The sequence below is a fragment of the Marmota marmota genome, unplaced genomic scaffold, assembly GCF_001458135.2.
Source record: "Marmota marmota marmota unplaced genomic scaffold, marMar, whole genome shotgun sequence".
NCBI lineage: Eukaryota > Metazoa > Chordata > Mammalia > Rodentia > Sciuridae > Marmota > Marmota marmota.
In genome coordinates, this window is record NW_026000130.1 from 6,862,063 (window position 1) to 6,885,033 (window position 22,971).

Here is a 22,971-nt window from a genome sequence, read left to right on the forward strand (position 1 = left end):
AGGGAGAGGGAGAGGGAGAGGGAGAGGGAGAGGGAGAGGGCTCTCTCTGCTCAACAAGGACAATATATAAACCCCAAAGTCACACCCTCAGTGCTCTACTTCCACCAATCATACCCTACTTGCCTAAAGTTACACCTTTCATAATTTAATCATTTCACCCTTGAAAATCCTTGCATTGTTTCACACATGAGCTTTTGGGGGACACCTAGTGTCTAAACCATAATATAGCCCAACACTGGAAACCACCTCAATATGCCTCAGCAGAAGAATGGATAAACACATTGTAGTGTTATTAGCTTTTTGTTACTGTAACAAAATACCTGAGTAAGCAACTTATAAAGAGGAAAGTTTATTTTGGTTCCCAGTTATCCCACTCCATGGTTTATACCCACATCAATGTTTATAGCAGCTCAATTCACAATAGCTAAACTATGGAACCAGCCTAGGTACCCTTCAACAGATGAATGGATAAAGAAATATGGTACATATACACAATGGAATATTACTCAGCCATAAATAAGAATGAAATTATGGCATTTGCTGGTAAGTGGAAGGAACTGGAGAATAATAAGCCAATCCCCAAAACCAAAGGCCGAATGTTCTGATATACAGATGTTAACTCACAAGAAGGGAGAAGGTAGGGAAGAATAGAAGTACTTTGGATTAGACAAAGAGGAATGAAGGGAAGGGAGGGGGAATGGTAATAGGAAAGATAGTAGAATGAATTGGACATTACATCTCTATATGCATATATGATTACATGACCAATATAATTCCACTTCATGTACCACCAGAATGGGAAGTTATATTCCATATATGTATAATATATCAAAATACATTCTATTGTTATGTATAACTAATAAGAATAAATAAAACAATTTAAAAAAACAGAAAAAAAAAGAGACTAGGGTATATAACTTCAGTGATAGTGTGGGCTAAGCATGTGTAAGGTCATTGGTTCCATTCCTAGCAGGCACCCCGCCCCCCTCAAAAAACAAAAAAAAAAAAAGAAAAAGAAATAAAGAAAGAAAAGTAAAAGATATCATATTTACATCAGTTAGAGTTTCATCAGAGAAGCCAGGTCCTGCAACTGTGGAATTACTGAGCTCCTAAGAGGACAGATCTAAGTCTGTCCTCTTTGATCTAATGCTGGAGTTTAAGATCCACTCAGCAGGGAGTCAGGAAGGAAGGATGCATATAAAGTGGGGTGGGGACTCCAGAGCTAGCTGGAACCACAAGACTGGCTGGCACCCACAAGGATGGACTGAAGTCCATAACCCTTCTTGTTCCATGGGTGATGAAGGTTTCCTGCAGTAGCTGGGACCTTTCATTGCACACCTAGCCCAGGGGACAGCACTGCTGAAGGCCAATACAGGGCAAGGCAGGGTAGTTGCAGGCATGGCCTCTGATGATTAGAAGATCAGCCGCAATGAGAGTGAGCTCCAGAAATGACTACTGTTTCACTTCTGCCTGTCAAATCTTGCACAGGAATCTCTCTGTGACTGGTCCTAACCAGAAACATGCAGGGAAGGGAAATCTTGGAAACGGTGTGCAGACTAGCCAAGTTGACACAAGCCTTACATTTTTCATCTGTGTAGCAAAGAGGAAAAAAAAAAAAAAAAGTAGGAGCTCCACACACCAATAATGGGGGTGGGTGGGGTGGGGATCTAGGCTCTCTGGTAGGTTGTAGTGGATATCAGTGTGGGGGTCCAACTCAAGGATAAAAATGTGTGTATTGATTAACCAGCCAATCTGCTATAAGGATTTCTCCTCTGGGCAAAACTGAACTTATTCACAAAGTACAACAGTGTTTGAAGAAGTGAAAAAATTAGCACAACTGAAATGCCCAACTGGGTTGTGGGGTGTGGTGTGCATGCCTATAATCCCAGCCACTGAGGAGGCTGAGGCAGAACGATCATAAGTTTGAGGCCAACCTTAGAAAGACCAGAAACAGAGGTATGGAAAACTTAGTGATACCTTGTCTCAAAATATCAAATAAAGGGCTGGGGTTATGGCTCAGTGGTACAGCGCTCGCCTTGCACGTGCAAGGCCCTGGGTTCGATCCTCAGCACCACATATAAATAAATAAATAAAATGAAGTTATAAAGAAATTTTTAAAAATAACAAAAATGGATGTGTCAAAGTGGTAGAGGCCTTGGATTCAATTCCCACTACCATAATCAACCAATCACATCAAAAAAGGCCAACTAGGGCCAGGTGCAGTGGTACATGCCTGTAATCCCAGCAGCTCAGGAGACTGAGGTAGGAGTATCACAAGTTCAAAGCCAGCCTCAGCAAAAGCAAGGTGTTAAGCAACTCAGTGAGACCCTGTCTCTAAATAAAATACAAAATAGGGCTGGGGATGTGGCTCAGTGGTCAAGTGCCCATGAATTCAATCCCTGGTTTAAAAAAAAAAAAAAAAAAAGAGAGCCCAACTAGAACTATTTTTTAATATTTTTAGATGCAGATGGACACAATGCCTTTATTTTTCTTATTTATTTTATGTGGTGCTGTGGTGCTGAGAATTGAACCCAGTGCCTCACAGGTGCTTGCCAAATGCTCTACCACTGAGCCACAATCCCAGCCCTAAAAATTGATTCTTAGATTGTTTTAGCTTTATACACACAGTATTTATTTTAATACTAATGAAAATTGGAAGGGCAGTTTTTCATACCTCTGTTTCTGGTGAATTGTTAGAGGGACTCACTGGTGCAACAAAACTAACCCCCATGCCCCACATTCAACCAACATATCCTGCTGAATCAGAAGTTTATTTCTTATTTCCAGAACAGTATAGGATGACCATGTGAGTATGTATGTGTGTGTGAGTGTGTGTGTGTAGGTCCTCCTCCATGCTGGGGACCTAGCAGAGACCCACATTGACATGGTTTCCAAAGTCATCCGTGCAAAGGAAAGAATCTGGAGGCAGGTGTCAGTGGGAGGTTGGGAGGTTTCTTATGGGCCTGGGTTGGAAATCTCTCCAATCCTCAGCTCACATGGCCCTGGCTAGACCCAATTACATGATCACCCCCAGCTGCAAAGGGGGTTGGGAAATATATCTAGCGTGCAACTGGAAGATGGGTCTGAGCTACTAGCAGTTACCTGTTCAACTTCACTTCCCTAATTGGTTTTCAACCTTAGACACTTGGCTGGAGACAGACTCCTCCAAGAAGCCCCATGACTTCCTACTCCCACAACATCCTACATGACCATTTCCTCCTCTTCAGGCAGCTTTGGACCTGAAGATAGGTCCCCCAGAGAGCCTAGCAGGGGTCTGGTCCACCCCAGAAATTCAGCCACCATAGGGCTTTTTTTCTTCATAGTGCTGGGGTTGGAACCCAGGACCTTACCCACACTAGGCAAGCACTTTTCCACTGAGCTACATGCCCAGTCTACCCTAGGGCTTTTGAAAGAAACTGTCTGACCTGGCAGATGTGGAGGGGACAGTTCCTATACTTAGTGGGAATCCTCCTCACCCTCTCCTGTGTCTACTGTTTTCAATTGTGCCCAGCCAATTGGAAGTCCTAGGGGGAGGCTGGAGGGCAGTAGGAGAGAAGTAGATGCTTCTTTCTGCTTCAGTTGATGGGGGAGTCTGCAGCAGGACCAATGCCCTTGTGACTCTGGTCAGGGTGAGCCAACAGGCCTGCATAGTTCCTGCTTCTGTGTGGATATGGGCCTGGTTCCAGAAGCACATCCCTCACTTTAATCCCTCTGCCTGGGATGTTGCCAGAATCCTGTGGGTACTTCACTGGCAATTATCTGATCCCCTGGCTCTCCTTGGATTACCATCTCTCTTATCCTGACTTATTCGAGGGGGATAGCATGCCACAGGGCTTTGATTTGGATGATCTGTCAGTCCAACCTGTGGGGGACCATTTGCAAACCTCCCACTGTTGTCCATCCAGCAAGCTCTGTGGCTGCTGTTTGAGAGACCACTTCTCTGAGGTGGAGGTCCCTACCTTTGATGTCTGTAGAGCATCTGTGCTTTGTTCTGGTACCTTTGTAAGGGACTAGTAGTACCTCTATCTCCTTTGGGACCCTGGGAAAGCCCCTGTCAGGTGGCGGGACTTCCCATCCTGGCCTGCCCCTGGCAATGGAAATGTCTGGGGCTAAGGCCGCAGCCAGTGTGCCCTTTTCTCCTACTGGGGAGGGGATATAGGTCATGTCCTAGAGGGAAATAGTTGGACAGGGGAGACTGAAGTTGTCCATGCTTTACTCAAATGCCATGGTGTAGCAGCATAGCCATCTTGGTTGGCCCCCTAACCCACCCACTGCTCCTTAGACACAACTACCAATCTGTCCCTTTGAGCCTGAGATACCCTCTCTGATAAATGAGAGCTCTGAGAATACAATCTGCTTTTTTTTTTTTTCTTTTTAAAAGAAAAAAAAAAAAAGAGAGAGAGAGAGAGAGATAGAAGTCCTGACCATGTTGCCAGTCTGGCCCCAAACTCCTAGACTCAAGTAATTCTCCTACCTCAGTCTCCTGAGTAGCTAGGACTACAGGTGTGTGTCACCATGGATGGATTATAACCTGTCTTTTACCCTGAATGGGACACCCTCTGCTAGACTTACTGAGCCATGAAGTTGCCCCAGCCCTCCTGGGCTCCTTGGGTGCCTGTACCTACATGTTCAGGCCTTGACCAGGAAACCAACCTTTTATTGACTGAGGTGGCTAACCTGGCCTGGTTTGGCACAGGGATGCACTGGGGACTCAGGCAATGGGAAATGAGACTTTACCTCATCTGCAGAAAGGAAAGTACCAGCTCAATGGCCAAGCGGCAGGGAGCACCACCCTGCCCCAAGTTACAAGTTCAGAGGAGTCTAAGGACAAGGCGAGGAGGGATCTGGGAAGAAAGGAAACTGACCTCATTATTCCTCTAATTTCTTGGATGACCCTTCATCCTTCCAATTCCTGTCAGCTGTTTCCTTATATAAGCTCCATCATGCTTTTCTTCCAGGAAGCCCTCCAGATGGGAACTGTCCCTGCCTCTAAGCTCTTCTATTTCTGTCCTGGACCCTTTATTAAGTGCAAGGCTCAGTGAGTGGGAGTCCTGAACTCTGTCACCACAGCTGCTTGCAGCAGGTTGTGGAGGAGATTGCCATCCCCAGCCATCTGGGACAGGGCACAGTCCCTTCCCTCAAAACGTTCATTGGTCCTACCCTCTGCTGCCTCCATGTGGCCACTCCTAGAACTACATGCTATACTGAAGCCTTCACTCTCTTAGCACCCACAGTACCTGTGGGCATCCTCAGCCCCATCCTCCCCCATACTTTCTCCACCTAAGATCAAGATGCCTAACCCGTATTCAGAAACCTATCCACAAAAGAGACTTTGGGCTCTACTTTTCCTCCAGCTGGCTCCTAGTTTGTGCTTCCATGGTGTTCGGCCACTCATAGTCTCAGAAGGCAGGTAAGGAGCTGCTCAGGTGGGCAGCAGTGTCATGTCTGTGTCTAGCTTCTGGACATTCCTGGGTGAAGGAAAATGAACCTTACTCACTCAAGGACTTAGGCATGGCCCTACTAATTACTGCCCAGTCAAGAAGCAGTCTCTTGCAGGGCAGTGCCAGGGTCATGATTAGGGACCAGCTTGCTGCAGGGCATACATTTCTTCTCAGAGAACACCAGGTGAGAGCAAAGGGACAGGAACCTGGGCTGGGAGAGCGTGGGCATGGCCAGGCTGGATCTGCCCCTTCCCATCTCCTGAGTAACCAATGTGACATGGCCCTTCATTTCCTACCCCACAAGGTGGTCACTATTCTGGGTCCCATTTTATACATGAGAGAGGCTGTAGAGGCCTGTCCCTAGTCACCTGGGAGTCAATGAAGCAGACAGGACTTAGACCTTGATACTGTAGGTAGTGACTTCACAGGGTGACCATGGAACTCTCCAGAATCAAGCTACAGCATAAGCGCCAGGACAGCAGGAAAGGAATACAGAAGGTTTGTTTTCTCCTTTTACAGGTGGGGACAGGGGGTATAGAGATATAAGCCTGGAGTGCAGAGGGAGGTCTCTTTCCCACTGGAGGACTTCCTCTCTACCTAGGGGGCCCTGAGGTCTCTTGCCGCCTTGGGGTTGAGTCCACCTGAGGTTTCAGGCTGGGACCATGGTCTAGGCACCAAGACCGCTTGGCACTGAGGCCCCATGGGGGAAGGGCAGCAGATCTCAGTCTACCAGGGGTCATGCCACCGGCGTCAGGCTATGCAGAGTGAGGTATTAAAATCTGAGTTTCTGATGCAGAAATATTAGGCTTGGGACACAGGCACTAGCACTAGCTTGGGACACAGGACATGAGGTCTCAGGTCTTAGGAATTAGAACTGTGAGTAGTAGGGAAACAGAACAAGGGGTTTTTGACAGGGATTTGGAATTCCTAACATTAGGTATTCTGCCTCCATCTGAGATGACAGACTAGGTATATGGTCTTGAGTCCACAGGTGTTAAAGGCCCAGTTATCACGTGTCCAAACCTAAGGATTTGAGAATCATAGGACTGGTGGTTAAGTTATTGGGAGTCCAGGGCCTTCATCTGGGAGGCTGGGTCTTGGCCTTGATGTGACCCTGTGCTGCTGGCCAGCCATGCTCCAGTCTCAGGGCTGCAAGCTCCACATGTTCCTGCAATGGAAATGAAGTTGGACCAGTCACAATTGTCCCACTGGCTGCCCCAGGGTCCCAAGAAAGCTGAAGAGGGGGATAGGTAGGGGTCTGTGGGTGGGGCTCTCAACCTGGGTAGGGTCTCACATGTTGCCCTTCCTTCGTAGCAGCACATAGATGATAGAAACCAGTAGCACCACAGCCAGCCCTCCGAAGATGATGCTCAGCAGTACCGTATAGCTCCGTCCTGGTGAGTGGGCCAGAGTAGTGAGTGTAATCTAGGGCATGTGGGCATGCAGGGGTGGGCGGGTGCACAAGAGAGGTATCCTCACCTAACTGGCACTCTGGAGTAGGTGTGGACCAGGTGCCGTCAGCCTGGCAGGTGCTGGTCTCTGCCCCAGCCAAGCTGAAGCCGCTGTTGCAATGGAAGTGCACAGTGGAGCCCACCAAGTACCTGAGTCCCTCCTTGTGCCCATTGGCGGGGGGAGCCAGCCAGCCACAGGACATCACTGGAGTAGGAGCAGAACATAGACAACAGGTCTAAGTTGCTGGCCACAGCATGCAGCTGGCCAGTCCTAGAGGCCATATCCTAGTGCAAGGTGGCTTCTCACTTGCCCAGGCCTCCTCTCTCCCACCCTTACCAGGCTGTAGGCTCTGCATTCGCTGCTGGTGCAGTTGGTGGGCAACCAGCGTGGCATTTCCCACACTCAGGCTCCCGGTGGCTGCCACATCGAATATGCAGAAATGATCATTTCCACACAGTTTGGCTGCCTCTTCTGCCTGGCTTGGGCTGAGAGTGGTCTTGTCTGGGAAGAGGGGCTCAAAGGTGGGGTCATGCTTAGGTTGGTACACGAAGTTGTTAATCAAAAACCAGGAGTCATACGTGAACAGAGAAGAGGTGTTGTGTACTGCCCCTGTGGAGACAGGTTGCATGCCTGGGTGGACACAGCTCTGAGTAGTGACCAAGGGTCTGATGTCCCTTGGTCCACAGATCCCACCTGTGCCATGCTCCAATCCACCCTACCCCACTCCCAGCTCTGCTCATTCTGCCCAGTGTTTTCCACAGGGCCACTTACAGTCAGCCCCAAACTGGAACAGCTCCTGAGCACTGGCGTTCAGGGGCAGGACCTGTCCACTGCGTAGGGTGAAGTCATCGGTGGGGTCATTATTAAGTGTCCCAAGAAGGCCACGGGTGTGGGTCAGAAACTTATCAGGTAGCAGGATGGCCACACTCAGGAAAGGGCCCTGTATGCTGACCTCCAGGCCGGCCCCTGATGACAACATGATGGATACCTTGTCCTCAGCAGCCACTGACAGGAACAAGCCTGGGCACAGGTGAAAATGGACTTAGTCACTCCCTGTGGTCCTTGTGCCTTGTCCTCATCCTCACCACAACCCCAGAATGGGGTTGGAGGCACCTAAGAGGAAGAGGAGGGCTGACCTCCTATGATATGACTATGATTATGATATTCTACCATCTCCAGCATACACTTGCAGCAGGAACCCAGATGCACCCAAAGTGCCTAGTTCCTGCAGAGAATCTCCCCATGCTGAGGCTGCATGTGGGGGCATGTGGGGACAGGGCACAGCCCCTTCTCCCAACACATTCATTGGTCTTGCAGCAGTTTCACCTGTCTCTGCCCTTTCTGAGGGTCTTTGTATATTCATCCGCTCTATTTCCATTGGGTACTATTTTGTTTGGAAGCCCCCTGAAGTATGGGAATGGTGGTGGCAAGGGAATGGGACACTGAGGCTATTACTCATTTTTTTTTTGGGCGGGGGGGGGGTTACCAGGGATCAAACTCAGAACACTTGACCACTGTGCCACATCCCCAGCCCTATTTTGTAATTTATTTAGAGACAGGGTTTCATTGAGTTGCTTAGGGCCTCACTTTTGCTGAGGCTGACTTTGAACTCTTGATCCTCCTGCCTCAGCCTCCTGAGCTGCTGGGATTACAGGGATGCACCACTGTGCCTGGCTGAGGCTGCTACTCTTGTGTGCCACTCTTAGCTGTGTTCTGAACTCTGCAGGCATGGCTTCCTTGCAATGGCCTGCCTGCCTCTTTCTTTCTTTCTTCCCTTCCCCTTTTCTCCCTCTTTTCCTCTTTTTGGATTGAACCCAGGGGTGTTCTACCACTGAGCTAATCCCTCAGCCCTTTTAATTTTGAGATAGGGTCTCATTAAGTTTCTTTTTTTTTTTTTTTAAATATTTATTTTCTAGTTTTCGGCGGACACAACATCTTTGTTGGTATGTGGTGCTGAGGATCGAACCTGGGCCGCACGCATGCCAGGCGAGCGCGCTACTGCTTGAGCCACATCCCCAGCCCTCTCATTAAGTTTCTGAAGGCCTTCTAAGGCTGAGGCTGGCCTGGAACTTACAATCTTTCTGCCTCAGTCTTCTGAACACTGGTTCTATTACATCCAACTTGCATGGCTTTTCATGATGGAATGAGTGACCACAACAAAGCAGTAGAGCCATGTGGACTAGCAGTGAGTCCTGGCATGCCGGCCCCTAGACTCCTTTGGGCCATAAGGAGGCCCCATCCTTCAATTCTGGCCTCTCAGGGGTATGACATGGGTAACTTTATAGGTGTCAAGATGTGAGATCAGACCTCAGGCTGGACCCCTGCTACCTCTAGCCTAAGACAGCAATGGTTAAGGGCACAGATTCACCCACCCGGCTATGTTTTGCTGGACCTATCTCCAATCCCCAAGAAGCCTCCATCTTTGTTTCTGAGCCCTAGACACCACCCTAGTCCTTAGCCAGGGCTGGGGAGAGGCACAAAGTCCCTAAGGCTACCTTCAACCCCTGGGCAGATCACTGAACTTATCTAGCCATGCCACTCACCCTTCAGGTCCATCCAGCTCTGTTCAGCAAAACTGAGCACCTCCTGATTCAGCAGCACCTCTAGGACCCCAGACCTTTTGGCCAGCCGCACCTCTACCACATCTGAGTTGCCCTCCTGGACAGCCACTGCAGTCAGCCCTGTGCCTCGGGCCTGTGAGCCTAGGATAAGAGGTGCAGAATGGGAGCTGGGGCTGTAGCTCAGCAGTAGAGCACTCGCCTAGCATGTGTGAGGCCCTGGGTTCGATCCCCAACACCACATTAAATAAATAAATATAAAATAAAGATATTTAAAAAAAAGAGGTGCAGAATGGGGTTGTCTTGGTTCCTATTTTCCACTCTAGATGACCCACCACCACCCAGAGACTGTGGGGCCCTGGTCTTACCATTGGTCATCATCCCTGGCTGAGCCCGTGCTTGCACCCTCAGGTCTGTCAGCACCGCCTCTAACAGCACATATTCGCCACGCCCATTGAATGTGAGGTTGGTGCCATCAAAGGTGACAAAGTGAGGATCCCCGAAGACAGAGGCTGGGGCAAGAGCAGATTAGATAGGTCCCCCAGTACCTGGCCCTGCCCAGCCCTCCCTGGGGCTAGTGCTCAAGCTGGCACCTACCCAGGTGTGGGGGCCGGTAATTGCGGCAGTCGCTGGAGGGCCGCCGCCGCATGTAGCGGGAGCACTCGGGAGCCCAGAGGCAGCAATAATAGAAGCTGATGACATCATAGAGCCAATGAGACATGCTGGGCACACGGGGTGGTGTGCGGTATGGGGGTGAGCCCCAGTCGTGGCCACGGTCCGGGGTGCTGCCACTGGTGGAGTCCGCTGTTAGGAGCTGTGTGCCAGCTGCCGTGTAGCAGCACTGCTGACCTGAGGCATACTGGGGACTGGTAGGGGAAGGCAAGTCAGGAGCCTACCCCCAACCCCTGCCCTGTCCCTCATCTCTGGTCTAGTGGCTCACCTGGCTTGTACAGAGCGTACACAGTGTACGGCCCCAGGGTGGTAGGTGCAAACGCTGCCATGCTCAATGTCACAGCCGTAGTCTGTCTGCAGAGTAGCCAGTGGCTATTACCTGGGTTTTGCATCCTCTCCCTCCTTGGGAGCCAAACCCAAGGGGACCCTCTGAACCCAACCTCACCCCCTGAGGGTATCTGTCTCAGTGGGGAGGCTGGCCACACCCATCCCCCAACATCCTCTCCCAAGCCCTAATGGGTTCAGGGGCTCACAAAATAGCGGCCAGAGTCAGCTCGGGCTTGGGCCAGGGTGCAGGGGCAGTCGGGCAATTCCTTCAGGAAGTTGGGCAGCTGGTCCTCCAGTGCCTCCCAGGCCAGACACTGTGCACGAGCCCAAGCCACAGAGTCCTCTCGGAAGTCGTTACCCAGGTGCCAGGCCAGAGCATGATCATTGGTCCAGAGTGCCAACACATCCCTATGATGGTGATGATTCATGAGCTAAGGGCCAGGCATGGCCTGGGGTTTCCCAAGCAAGCACGATGGTCTACATACACTTGGATGCCCCCAGCCCATTCTCTGTACTGAGGCCCTTACTTTTTCCCTAGATAGTTTTTGCTGTCAATGATCCGCAGAGCACCCACTTTCCATCTCTGATAGTCAGGAGATGCAGGTTTTGGAGTGAAAGTGAAGAAGCCAGAGTTGGGAATGTTTGTGGCCAGGGTATACAGGCATGACCACTCTGCTGTCCAATTCTCTGAGTATGGCTTCCCTGAGGGGAGAGAGATTCTTGGTCAGCCCTAGGACTCCTCTGAAGACCCCCGGGGCAAGAGAGGAACCTGGACCCAGTCTCTAGCACTGAACAGCTTGACAGATGGATGAAAGGGCAATGGATAAACAGATGGTCCTCATGGGAGGGCTTGCTGGAGTGTCAGGAATCCCTTGCTTTGGTGCTCCACTTTCTCCACTTCAGGGTCACTGTCCCTGTATCATGCCAAGCTCAGAGAGGAAGGATCAGATCCAGTTTCTCTTTTTCCAGCATAAGCCTCCTATCCAAAGGCCAGGGCAATCAAACCTTCTACTAGGCCTGGGGCCCAAACAACCAGTCATCCTTTCACCATGCCTTCCCCCTCATTCAGTCTATTCTTCTTCCCTAGATTGATGTTTCTTGCTCCTGATCCCCCAAACCTACCTGGAATTCCCTTCCTTTCTCTTCCACTTACAAGACCCCACTCCCACACCTAGGACACCCATTTCTGGGAGCTCAAAGCTCCAGATGCCTCCACCAGCCCTGGACCAGCCTCACCTGTCTCTTCGTAGCCCCACAGCTCAATGGTGACAGCCTGCGTGGGCAGTCTTGAGGTGTTCCAAGTGAGACTGAGGTTACCTGTGATGCCTGGGGTGCCGTAGTATTGCCAGCGGGTCTCATTCACCAGCTGGCTCTTCTCTGTCTCTGACACTTTGTAGGGGTGCACTGTGCAGAGGCAGGTGAGGGGTAAGTGAAGGCCTGGGGCCTAGGTGGTGCAGGGGAGGAGGCCCTGAGGCTATAAGGTCTAGGGAGAACTCTCAAAAATAAAACACTTAAGCAGCTGGCTGACTTGTCCAGTCCCTCATAGAAGAAAAGGATAGCAAGGCTGGGAGAAATGAGGGCCTGGCCTGGTCTGGCCTGGCTGAGCTGGGTGGCAGGCACTGGCCTACCTTGTTCAGGGACCCACTGCACCTCCACTCCTTATGGGCTGATACACCCATCTGGATACCAGGAGGTTGGGTAATGAGATGGAGGAACACTTGTCCAAGGGACTGGTTCAGCCAGGGTGGCAGGTGGGTGGACTAAGTCTCAATGTGCATAGATTAGCACTGGGGAAAGTCCCTATGGGCTAAGGATGTATGGGGGTGGGAACCAGGACCCACAGAGGGTGCATGCCATCTGGGGCCCACAGCCTGGACTGACTTGGTGGAGTGAGGGCTCACCAGCCAGCCAGGTGCCTGCATAAGGGAAGGAGCGACCATTGTCCATGGAGATGTTGAAGGGGATGCGACCACTCTCATAGAGCAAGGGTGATATACAGTGGACTTGCCCCAAGGAGTCCACATGACCAAGGGTCTGGATGCTCTCCTTAAACCTGTGGAAACAGAGCTAGTAGGAACAGCTGGGCCAGTGTGATCTGACCAACTCAAAGGCCCAAGTCCCCCACCTCCTCAGGAAACAGTGTAGCCAGCTGTCTCTGTGCCCTCCTGCCTATTCTTGGTCCCAGGGCTCCACCTAGCCAGCCAGTGGGGCTGGGAGTATGGGGCCTCCCACCTGCAGATCACACCATCTGTGGAGCTGAACCACTTGAGATGCTGTACCACAAAGTCCTTGCCACCCATCATGGAACCTGAGGACGGTGAAACCTCCAGGCAGAAATTCTGGAAGTCCAAGCAGCAGGTGCCAAGGCCTGAGCAGGTTGGGTGGCAGGAGCAGGGCCCATTCCGGTCCCCACAGTGCAAGGAACAGCTATCCTGGGCACCTGGAAAAGAAAATCCTGAGCATCTGGCTAAGGTACATGCTAGGCTTGCTGCTCTAAGCACAGGGCCTGCCTCTAATTTTCCCCAGAGTCAATTAAGGGAAGCATTCCCAGGGAGGAATGCTGGTTGGAACTGCCCTCCCTGGTCAGCATGTGGACAAAATGGAAAGCCATGAGTTCCTTGGGGCTGGGGTCAACCTTAGCACAGATAATCCAGTGGAGTGACTAGAAAATAGTAAAATGAAGAAAAATGCCTCAGACATTCAACCTTATAGGGTCAGAAGTAACTCTCAGGGATCTACTAGCTTTCAGACACTAAGGCCTTATAGCTCACAGGGCAGGCGTTCTGGGAGGCCACAGTTGCCTGCGTCCTTGACCTGGGCCTGGGGACCTCTTTTGGCTCTCAGATGGGTCTGTGGACAGTGTGCTATCTTGGGACTCCATAGTCTGGAGAAGGACACTTCTTGCTCACCAAGGCTGGGGTCTGGTCACATAGCCACGTTAAAGATCTAGGAGGGACTGGTGCCTGGGCTGAGCTTGACCCATTTTACTTTCCCAGGGGGCAACAATAGAACTCCAAAGAGAGCCCCAACTTCAGGGAAGAAGGTCAGGGGTGTTTCCTTCCTCTGGGGGAAGAGGAGGGACATTTCTAATAGGGAGCCAAGGAATAGGGAAAAGGTAGTCAGGGGTGTGCCATGGGGAGCTGTGGAGGTCACGCCTAAGACTTCTCCTATGGATAATGGGGACCTGAGGTAGGGCAAAGACTGGGGTGGGGTGGAAGTACTCAAGTTAGAATCACATATCTCACTTGGCCCTACACCATCCCCCACAACCAAATGAGGCCAGTCAAGGGCTGGGCCTGGGTTTGAGCCACCAGAATGTCCCTACTTAAGTGCAGTGCCTGGCATTCAAGAGTGGCAATAAATATTTATTGTCTCAAGTGGTGTGGGGAAGAGGCTTCTATATGCCAATAAGTACGATAAAAGTGGCAGAAGGGTTGTGATACTTCCCTGCAAGATGGAAAACAGGGTGGGGTGGAGGGCTGTGGGTGGGTGATGCCTCTCTGAGCCTGAGGCCAGGGTCCCAACTCTGGAGTTCAGGCCTTCTGCTAGATTTTCTTGGGTTCAGTCTAACCCTGATGAGGACTAACAAGCCTGCCTAGAGCTGGGAGGGAAATTGGGGGCTCTCCATATGCAACCACACTCTTCACTGGGATTTGGGGTGCAGACCAAAGGCTCCGCTGCTCTCCCCTACCTCTCTTCTAGGCAGCCATGGCTTCCCGTCTCCCAGAAGCATAAGGCAGGCTCAGTCCAGACTTCCTTCCCATCCCTCAACCCTGGAGCTTCAGAATTTCTTCCCACTACTCCCAGCACAGTCACAGAGGCCCTGACAGATGGACAGAGGCCAAGCCCAGCGGGGCTTGGAACTGCTCTCCCTCAGCATGTGGACAAAATGGAAAGCCATAAGTTCCATGGGGCTGGGGTCAACCTTAGCACAGATAATCCAGTGGAGAGATTGCATAATCTACCCCAAGCCTGGCTGATTAGGCAGATGGACTGATAGACAGGGGGACAGAAGCGGGTGGGAACATACCTGCTGTGGGCCTGGGCCCGGAGCCGGGGACTGTCGCCAGCAGCAGCAGGACCCAGGGCAGGAGGGCAAGCTTCATGGTGAGGTCTGGGTCTGTAGTCAGCAGCAGCAGCAGCAGCAGCAGTGCAGTAGCTCAGAGGCGGCAGGAGGCTCTTACTCCTTGCTGGCCTGGCCCCGCCTGCCTGCCCTGAGCTTTGAGGCACCGCCCCTCCCTTCCCCACCCCACCCGTCTCCCTTCCCACCCCACTTATTCCCCTCTCAAAGTCCACAGGTGCCTGAGTAGAACAGCAGAGCCCAACCTGCCCCGTTAGCACATTCCTGGCCCAAGCAAAGGACATGGGAGAGGGAAGAAACCCAGCCCTGGGACGTTGTGGGAGGGATATGGGGCTGGAGCCTCCAGCTGCAGAATCTTTGGCACGTGATGAGCCGGATGTTCAGAGGTTGCAGCTTGGATCCTGGGTCCCAGCCCAGTCCTACATAGAGGGGCTGAAGGGTGGGGTTCCTGAACGGGTGTTTGGTGTGCGGGCAGGAGCTGTCAGGTCAGTCCCAGGTTGATCCTTGGCCAGAGGCAGCTCTGGGAGGATTCCTGTTGGAGGGAGGAAGGGGAGGGGAGGGGAGTTCCCTGAGATTGAGACGGGCCCACTCACAAGCTCAAGTGATCCTCCAACCTGGGCCGGGGAGCCCACAGATGCACAGCCTGCTGCAGGATGGGTGAATCTGGTCTGTGCTTGAGATTGGCAGGATTCCAGCCCCTGTGCCTTCTGGTCAGATTTCACATCCTCAATTCTTAGTTTCCTGCATGGAGGTGTTGCTAATTCCTCCTCAAAGTTTGATGGGGTGAACAAGCAAACAGATTCTAGCCAGGGCTTGCCCCTGGTGGGCATGTGTTTGGTGTGTGGGAAGGAGCTGTCAGGTCAGTCTCAGGTTGATCCTTGGCTAGACAGCTCTGGGAGGATTCCTGTTGGAGGGAGAAAGGGTAAAGGAGGGGAGTTCCCTGAGACTGAGACAGGCCCATTCACAAAAAAGTGATCCTCCAACCTGGACAAGGGAGCCCACAGATGCACAGCCTGCCCAACTACACCCACCCTTGAGCTGTCATTCATCAGAGTTTGCATAATCTCTTTAATCTTTGGGCAGATGAGGAAGCAAGATGGAGACAGCAGGGGACAAATCAGGCCCCAGGTGGCTTTTGGGAGCCCATGCAATCAGGGAGAGCTAAGTTCCAGGCCTAGGACTTCTCACTCAGGATTTGCCACCTGGGCTGAATGTTAGGACAGGTAGGTGGTCCTCCCCTACCCTAGCTGCAGCTTCTCAAGGTGTCCTAAGAGGGTGTTTATTAACTTTGCAGCTAGTCTTGCACAGCACCGAGTTGAGGCCATCTGGGATGTGACCTGCCTTGGCCTGAGGCCCCATCAGTTCATTATTCTCCCATTTCTCACCTAGGTCTGCCCTAAACTACTCAATGTTAGTGGTCACCCACCTGCTCCTCCCTTGGGTCCAGATCCAAACAGAGAGACTGGCTCCTATTATAACAGTGGTCCATTTTATACTTTGAATATAGCCCTTGCTGCTCTGCCACTGCTACTTATTTAAAAATATTTTTCAGGGCTGGGAATGTGGCTCAAGCGGTAACACGCTCGCCTGGAATGCGCAGGGCGCTGGGTTCGATCCTCAGTACCACATAAAAATAAAAGATATTGTGTCCACCGAAAACTGAAAAATTCCTTCCCTCTCTTAAAAAAAATATTTTTCAGCTGGACACAATCTCTTTTTTTTTTTTTTAATGTGGTGCTGAGGATTGAACCCAATGCCTCACACAGGCTAGGCAAGCATTCTACCTCTGAGCCTGCAACTTATCTTTTAAATGGAAGTTTCTTTTCTTTTTTAGGCTCCTCCCTAATCTCAGGGGAAACAGATTACCTTTCTTTCACATTTTAGGCAGATTTATCTGTTCTTGAGCACACACTCACCATAAGAACAAAGTAATCCAGACTTTGGAGATAGTACCAGCTCTCAGAAATGACTATGTCCAAATGAACAAGTGAATTACAACTTCAACAGTGTACACGTGGAATGTAGCCTTTGAATCACCTCTTAAAATCCCCCTATTCCTGCTGATAGGCAGAATCACAGCTTCTGGGACAGAGTTCCCCTATGTTTCTCCTTTGCTAGCAAAGCAATAAACCTTTTTTCTTTTTCTGTGTCTTCGTTATTGGATTGGCACTGAGGACAAGGACTGAGCTTTCAGCAACTACTGAAACTGTCAGAGGAAGCTTATGGTTGGGGGAGTTGGAAAAGGGCAGAGTTGCTCCTTGGGAACCCCTGCCTCCATTCTATAATATTTGTGCAGCACAGAGACATTTGATAAGAAGTCTGTGAGACCCTTACCTCCCAGAAGGGAGAAAGTCCCTTAATGCACAGGGTTGCTGAACACTAAGGGTACTTCCCTAAGGGGTGCCCTGCATGTGGACACTGATGTCCTGTGCCAGGAAGCAGCTTATACCCCAGCCTGGACCAGGACTGTGGGTGCTTTCATTCACATGGGCAAGGGCTGGCCTGAGGAACTGCTGGACCAGTTCTCATGTCCCAAGATGGCAGGTCCAGCCAGGATCCCCCTGGGCTGGCATATCTCTAGTTCCAAATGGCCTAGGCTGGGGATCCAGGATAGTGCCCTGTTCCTGGTGCCTTTTCTCCTGGGCAGGGGCACCTAGCTAGCAGTAAGGAGGTGCCCCATCTCCAACCTGGCCCAAAGTTTAGGGACAGATGGGTCTCTGAAGAGCAGAGAGGGAATGACAGTCGTAAAGGGCAAGTGTGAGCATTTGGAAACCGAGCATCCTCAAAATAGACAGGCTTGGAGCCTGTGAGGGCAGGGTCAGCATTAGGGGCTTGTTTAAGGCTGTTGTCACATTAAGATTCTTAGTAATTTTTGTACAAGAGGTTCACATATCTATCTTGTGCTGGGCTCCACAACTTATGTGGCAGGTCCTGTTGGGGTGGGAAGTATGATACCTCCCTCTGCATGGTGTTTCACTGCCAGTCCCTCTGGCATCCAGTGAACTCTGGGGACTTCCCAAATGCCCCTTTAGGCCCAGTGCCAGCCTTGCCTAGAGGAGTCTGCAGCATTCTATGACACTCTACATTCTCCAGACTCTTGTGGTGCCCAAGAGCTGAGCCTAAGAGAAGGAAATCAGGTCAGAAACCAGGGACATCAACCTCCCGAAGTCTGGGGCCTCCCCACCTCCAGCCCCACTGGGAGAACAAAGCAGTGAAGACCATTGTTCCATCTTTATTAAAAAAGAACACCCCCCCCTCCTGCAAAAAAAAAAAAAAGGTGTGAGGCAAGCCTGGCCCAGGTGATGCCTCCACTGGGATCTAGGCAGAACCCACTTTGTCCTGGGGTCAGGTTGTGGATACAGCCTGCTGGGCTAGGTATGAGCATGTTTACAAACATTTCATAGAAAATGATGCTGGCCCTGTTGTGCAGATACACCAATCCATCCTTACAGGGCTAAATTGGGCCTCCTCCTCTTCCTCTGGGCCCCCACACTGTGGGTGTGGACAGCCCAATCTGTGAACAGCAGGATGCTGGGAAGACAGGGCTGGTGGGCGGTGGAGGCTGCATGGGAAATAATACCCACTTAGGTTTCTGGCCTTGCTCAGGGTCTGGGCCAAAGGGGATTCCAGGCCCACTCTGTCCCCTTGGGTGTGGCTGTGGGGCTCTGGAAGGCCTTCCTCAGATGTCCATGTAGTCATCATCCTCATCTGTCTCACTCTCTAGTGAAGACTCCTGGCTGGATGTCTCCAGAACCTCCAGAGCTGGCTGACACAGGTTCTCCTTCCTCACGTTGGCAGCTGACTGGGCAGACAGGATGGCCGACTGCAGACAGGGCAGGACACTGGTCAAGGATGCCTGGCCTACTATAGGCTTCTTGACTTTATCCAAGCCCCTCTTCTTCACAGCTCCTCCCTCCCCCCCAGTAACCTGAGCCCTTGCCCCAGGCTCCCATTTGCCCAATCCCCTGCCCTAAGACCCCCAAGAACCCAAGCCCCCACCCCAGGCTCCCTGTAATTGGTGCCCTCTGCCCAGTACTTGTGGTCACCTTTAGCTTCTGCTTGGTCTCCTCCGAGATGCTGCCTTTAGGGGAGAGCAGGGTCGGGGTGGGCGGTGTGACGGTGATCTCCGGAGGGAACTTGGTGGTGGCCGAGGGGATCACCAGCTTTGGCATGTTTGGTAGGAGGCGGGACTTGGCCCGGGTGGGCTCGGCCTTGCCTGGATGGCCCTCAGGTGGCTGAGTACTCCCACTGCTGGGGACCTCGGAGCTGGCAGCTGTGGGGTGAGACCTCAGGAGCTGAACTTTGCTTGTAGCCTCCTGAGCCTGCCTGTCCCTCCCCTGCTCAGGATTCGGTTTCCCCTCTAGAAGACAGAGATACCCTGAGCATCTCTCTTCCTTGTTGCATTAGAAAGTGGGTGCCTTCTCTCAGCCGACTGGTCCTGGGCTTGCATGCCAATATGCTTGTTCTGGCTGTCAGGCCCCCAGGCCTCCAACCTGGTCAACTACTTCTTACCCATAGGGACTCAACTCTGGCTCTGGACCATGGGGTGCTGGGACTGTGACCCTGACCTGGAAGCACCATGAACTCTGAGAGCTCAGGGCCTGGGACATGGGAACATCCCTAAGCCTTCCCAGGGATTCCATGGCCCTCTCAGACATCACAGCTTACATGAACTGTTAGATCCCCCAAACCATTCCAGGCCACAAGACCTATTGATGTCCATACCTCAGGGAAGACACTGAGGCCCAGAGACAGTCAATAGCCAGGTGTGGTCACTGAGTCAGCCCTAGTACATCCACTTTCCCTTACACTCCAGGGAGAGTGAGGGGTTGTATTTTCCTGGATACCAGAAGCCGCAGCAGTTGCAGGCTGCAGCTCTAGAGCCTGGCAGCCTCCAGGGAGTTGCGTGAGCTGGGAGAAGCACAGCAGGCCTGGCAGAGCTCCACATTCCTCTGCAGTCCCATGGCTTTAAAAGGAGTGGGGCTTACTCAAAGCCTAAGCCTGGTCACTGCAGGCTGGCGCCAGGTCTTACTGTCCTGAGTGGTCTGTGGGAGGCTCAGCAGGGGGAGTTCCCGAGGGGCCTGAATGGGTAGGGTGGCTGGTGGGAACATGCAGGACAGAGGTTGGGATTAGGCTGTCTCAGTGGGGATGCCTCAGTGATCAAGCCAAGTTCTTCCCTATACATTTCTATTCTTCTCTTGTCCTGTCTGGGCTTTGCAGTGGGCTGATGGCTAAGAGGCCCAATCAAAATGTCTGTCCTTGTTGGAACTCCTCTGTGAAGCCAGGGGCAGAATGAAAGAGGCTCTAGGGCCCTGACAATGGTCCATATCAGATTCCAGCTTAGGCTCCTCCTTTGTTCCCCTACCCTCCCCTGCCTTTCTTTCCCACCTCATCTCAACTGACCTTCCCCAGGCCTGCCCTCAGGCTTGGTGCCTCTGTAGAGAAGCCTTCCCTGGCTGCCAGTTGTGAAGCAGCCTTGTGGGAACCAATGCCCAGCTGTTCCCAGCTGGCCTTACCTTGGCTGCAGGTGGGCTCAGCACCTATCTGGGGGGTAGCCTCTGTTGGCCAGCAGTGTGGCTCTACTGGGGGACCTGTGGGGGCCGTCTTCACCTGTTGACTGCGTCGTGGCTCCTGAAGTGGGAAGCCAGTGCTCTCTGCCACTCCTGCCAGCTCTTCTCCCTCTGTGGGGACATAGGCCAGATGCAGGTGACATACTCATAATACCTCCCAGGGCAGAGCCTCTTTTGTGGGCCCTGTGAGCCTGGGCTGTGCTCTCAGACACCCAGAAGAGAAATGTGTCCAAAGTGGGGAGCTTGGGCTAAAGCAGCTCTTTATTTCCACAGGAGCAGACTGGGGACCCTCAGGAACTCTTCTGGGACAATCTAGGTTGGTACTTTCAGGAAACCTCTCAGCCCCCAAGTGGACATTAGGAGTTGTTTCCTACTTGGACTGGAAGTATATCAGACACACTAGGGGCCAAAATGAAGGCTGTATGGCCCCTGGACCTGGGTAAAACACCACTATGGTTACATCATGGGATGGGGGTCTTCTCTCTCCTCTGGCTCACAGGAATGACGCTGAGAACTAAAGTCAGGATTAGAATCACAACTACCCAACTAAGACCAAAGAGGACAGAGAACACACTGGCACTGTGCCCTCATGCTGAGCCAGACCACTCCTTCCCTGGCACAATGCAGGGATGAGGAATTGGCTTCAGTTGTGCCAAGGACCAGATGGGCCCAAGGGGCTATTGCAGTGCCTGTGGCCGACAGCCAGGCCATTACTCAGCATCAGTGCTGCAGATGCCCAGGCCTCCCCAGACCCTGTTTCTAGTCTCTTCACTGTCTTCTAAGTCATTCTCTTCTTCCTGCTTCCTCAGAGCTAGAATCTCTCAGCATGCTGATACTGTCCCATTGCCTGCCCTTTAGGCTCTTTTTACTAGGAATGCCAGCCACTTTTTCCATCAGGGGAAGCAGGCTCCCCTCCTTGGCCAGGCATGTGTGATAACTCCTGAGACAAAGATAGACCAGGCTGCAGGCAGAGGCCTAAGGGCCATTAAGCTTCCCTGGTCTCCACTGAGCTGCTTAAGGGCAGGGTCTGTGAGGAGGCTTTATCTTAAGCCTGGCTCTGGGGAGCCACTCCCTTTCTTGGTCTCACCACCTGGCAATCCATACTCATAGATAGCCCAACACAATGGTTTCAGAAGGCCACTCTAGTAATTCCTAGTCATCACCCCCAACTATTGGAGACAGGACACACACCACTAAACTAAGCTGATTTTCCCTTGGCCCTGGGATCTAAGGTCATGCCCTTTTGTAGGGTTAATGGCCTGCCCTTGCTCTGGCCGGATTTTTCCCTTCTGTAGCTATTCCCTCAGTAGTGTGTATGTAGGGAGCTGTTCAGGTTAGGGAGGCTAGAAACTTTTTTTTTTCCTTCTTCTTCTTTCTTGGTGTTGGGAATTGAACTCAGAGGTGCTTTACCACTGAGCCATATCCCTAGCCCTTTTTATTTTTAATTTTGAGACGAGTCTCTTCCTTAAATTTCTTAGGGCTTTGCTAAATTGCTGAGGCTAGCCTAAGAGTCTCCTGCCTCAGGACTAGATTCTCCTGCCCAGCCCTCTCGAGTGGCTGGGATTATAGGCATATACCACTATGCCCAGCAAGCCTGGCTTTCTTGGTAATATAAATCTATAGACTGGCTGCAATGAGGTGGGTCAAGCACACTCTGAACAGGCCTGGGGCCCACAGAATGGGTGGAGGCTGCTCCCAAGATGGCTTTGCTTCTCAGCCCTAGTAGCAGCCTCATTGATTATCCATCTTTCTCAGGCCTGCCTTTTCAGGGTGCCACCAAGAAGAGAAGGTATACCCCTGTGTGGAGTCCAGCAGAGACTTGGACACACAGTGAGGTGTTCCCTAGATCAGGTAGTCTCCTCCCCTCACCAGAGCCATCTGGGCAACCCAGGGGTGGGACCTACTAAGGGAACAGCCTGCAGAGAAGAGCTGTCTGGAGCTTCCCCAGCCTTGGGTTCTTGTCTGGGGAGCAGGTGTTCAGGCAGAGATTCTATGCAATCAGGACATTTCTCCTGTTTACCAGGACAGATACACAGATTGGCACCAGTTCTAGCTGTCTCCAAGGCTCATATTCTGGGAGACCATGGGCCTGGCTCAGACTTTCCTTGGCCTCTCAGGGCCTGCATGAGGCCAGCACTCTCACTACCCTCAATACTACTTGCATTTTCACTCTGCTTTACTCTTCCCACCCTAGAAGACACAATGGCTTTGGAGAAAAGGATCCTCTGGGGAGTCCGTTTTACACAAAACTAGGACCTGGCCTAGGGTGGGTGGACATCCAGCAAACAAGGAGATAGACACACTGGAAGAAGCTGCACAGTGATAGGCAGTGCCTGGGACTCCCTTAAGAGACACAGGGACCTTGAGCCCTGGCCAAACTTGAGGGGTATATCTGCTGCATGGAGCCAGTTTGGGCAGTCTGGCCTGGCAGGTGGGTGAGCTTACTGGGGCCTGGGGATGTTGTGTACAGCTACAGCAGGCAAGACAAACTAGGGTTCTCTCAGGGTTGGTTGGCCATTTGATGACCTCAGTGGATACTGGCTGGAAATCTTAGTTCCTCCCCTGTGGGCCTTTCAATAGATAGCTAGTATTCCCCATGTCATGATGAACCAATGATCCAATAGTTTGTGAAAAAGCCAGATGGCCACACACCAAACCTGGTACAGTGAGGAAAGAGTTCCTTGGGAAGGGAACCAGGAAGCCCTAGAGCGGCTGCCTTCATTCCTTCTTGGCATTGCCTGCCCCACCCTCAAGTAGGTGAAAACCTACAATTCACACCCTATTCTCTAACTGTTGTATCTAAGGAAGACTATCAAGTGCACATTCTTCAGTCTGGAGAGTCAATCCTTTTCTACTTCCTTCCCCAAAAC

At 51.7% G+C, this 22,971-nt stretch overlaps 2 protein-coding genes across 13 annotated transcripts in view; both read right to left on the minus strand.

Annotated features, from left to right (window-relative positions):
• Nucleotides 1-5,835: 5,835 nt before the first annotated feature.
• On the minus strand, nt 5,836-14,652 carry Susd2 (sushi domain containing 2). Of its 2 annotated transcripts, none has more exons than XM_015500319.2 (15): nt 14,481-14,652; nt 12,683-12,890; nt 12,352-12,503; nt 11,687-11,854; nt 10,978-11,152; nt 10,657-10,858; nt 10,392-10,477; nt 10,049-10,317; nt 9,820-9,963; nt 9,437-9,595; nt 7,665-7,913; nt 7,230-7,502; nt 6,921-7,097; nt 6,720-6,835; nt 5,836-6,609 (listed from the first exon to the last, which is right to left on the minus strand). In XM_015500319.2, exons 1-14 carry the CDS (start codon nt 14,554-14,556, stop codon nt 6,732-6,734), a joined length of 2,442 nt encoding a protein of 813 aa, XP_015355805.1. In that variant the 5' UTR covers nt 14,557-14,652; the 3' UTR covers nt 5,836-6,609; nt 6,720-6,731. The 2 variants fall into 2 exon arrangements, with proteins under 2 accessions (XP_015355805.1, XP_015355804.1); XM_015500318.2 differs by having other exon boundaries at nt 6,736-6,835; nt 14,481-14,651.
• Nucleotides 14,653-17,748: 3,096 nt separating this feature from the next.
• Nucleotides 17,749-22,971, minus strand: part of Cabin1 (calcineurin binding protein 1) — a 138,226-nt gene continuing 133,003 nt past the window's right edge. For 10 of the 11 annotated variants that reach the window (XM_048785044.1, XM_048785046.1, XM_048785045.1 and 7 more), the window contains 3 exons: nt 20,048-20,212; nt 18,578-18,804; nt 17,749-18,354 (listed from right to left, as the gene is read on the minus strand). In XM_048785044.1, the coding sequence (XP_048641001.1) occupies nt 18,211-18,354; nt 18,578-18,804; nt 20,048-20,212 (536 nt within the window). In that variant the 3' untranslated portion in view covers nt 17,749-18,210. The remainder of the gene's footprint in view (nt 18,355-18,577; nt 18,805-20,047; nt 20,213-22,971) is intronic. The other variant, XM_048785047.1, reaches the window with a different exon arrangement.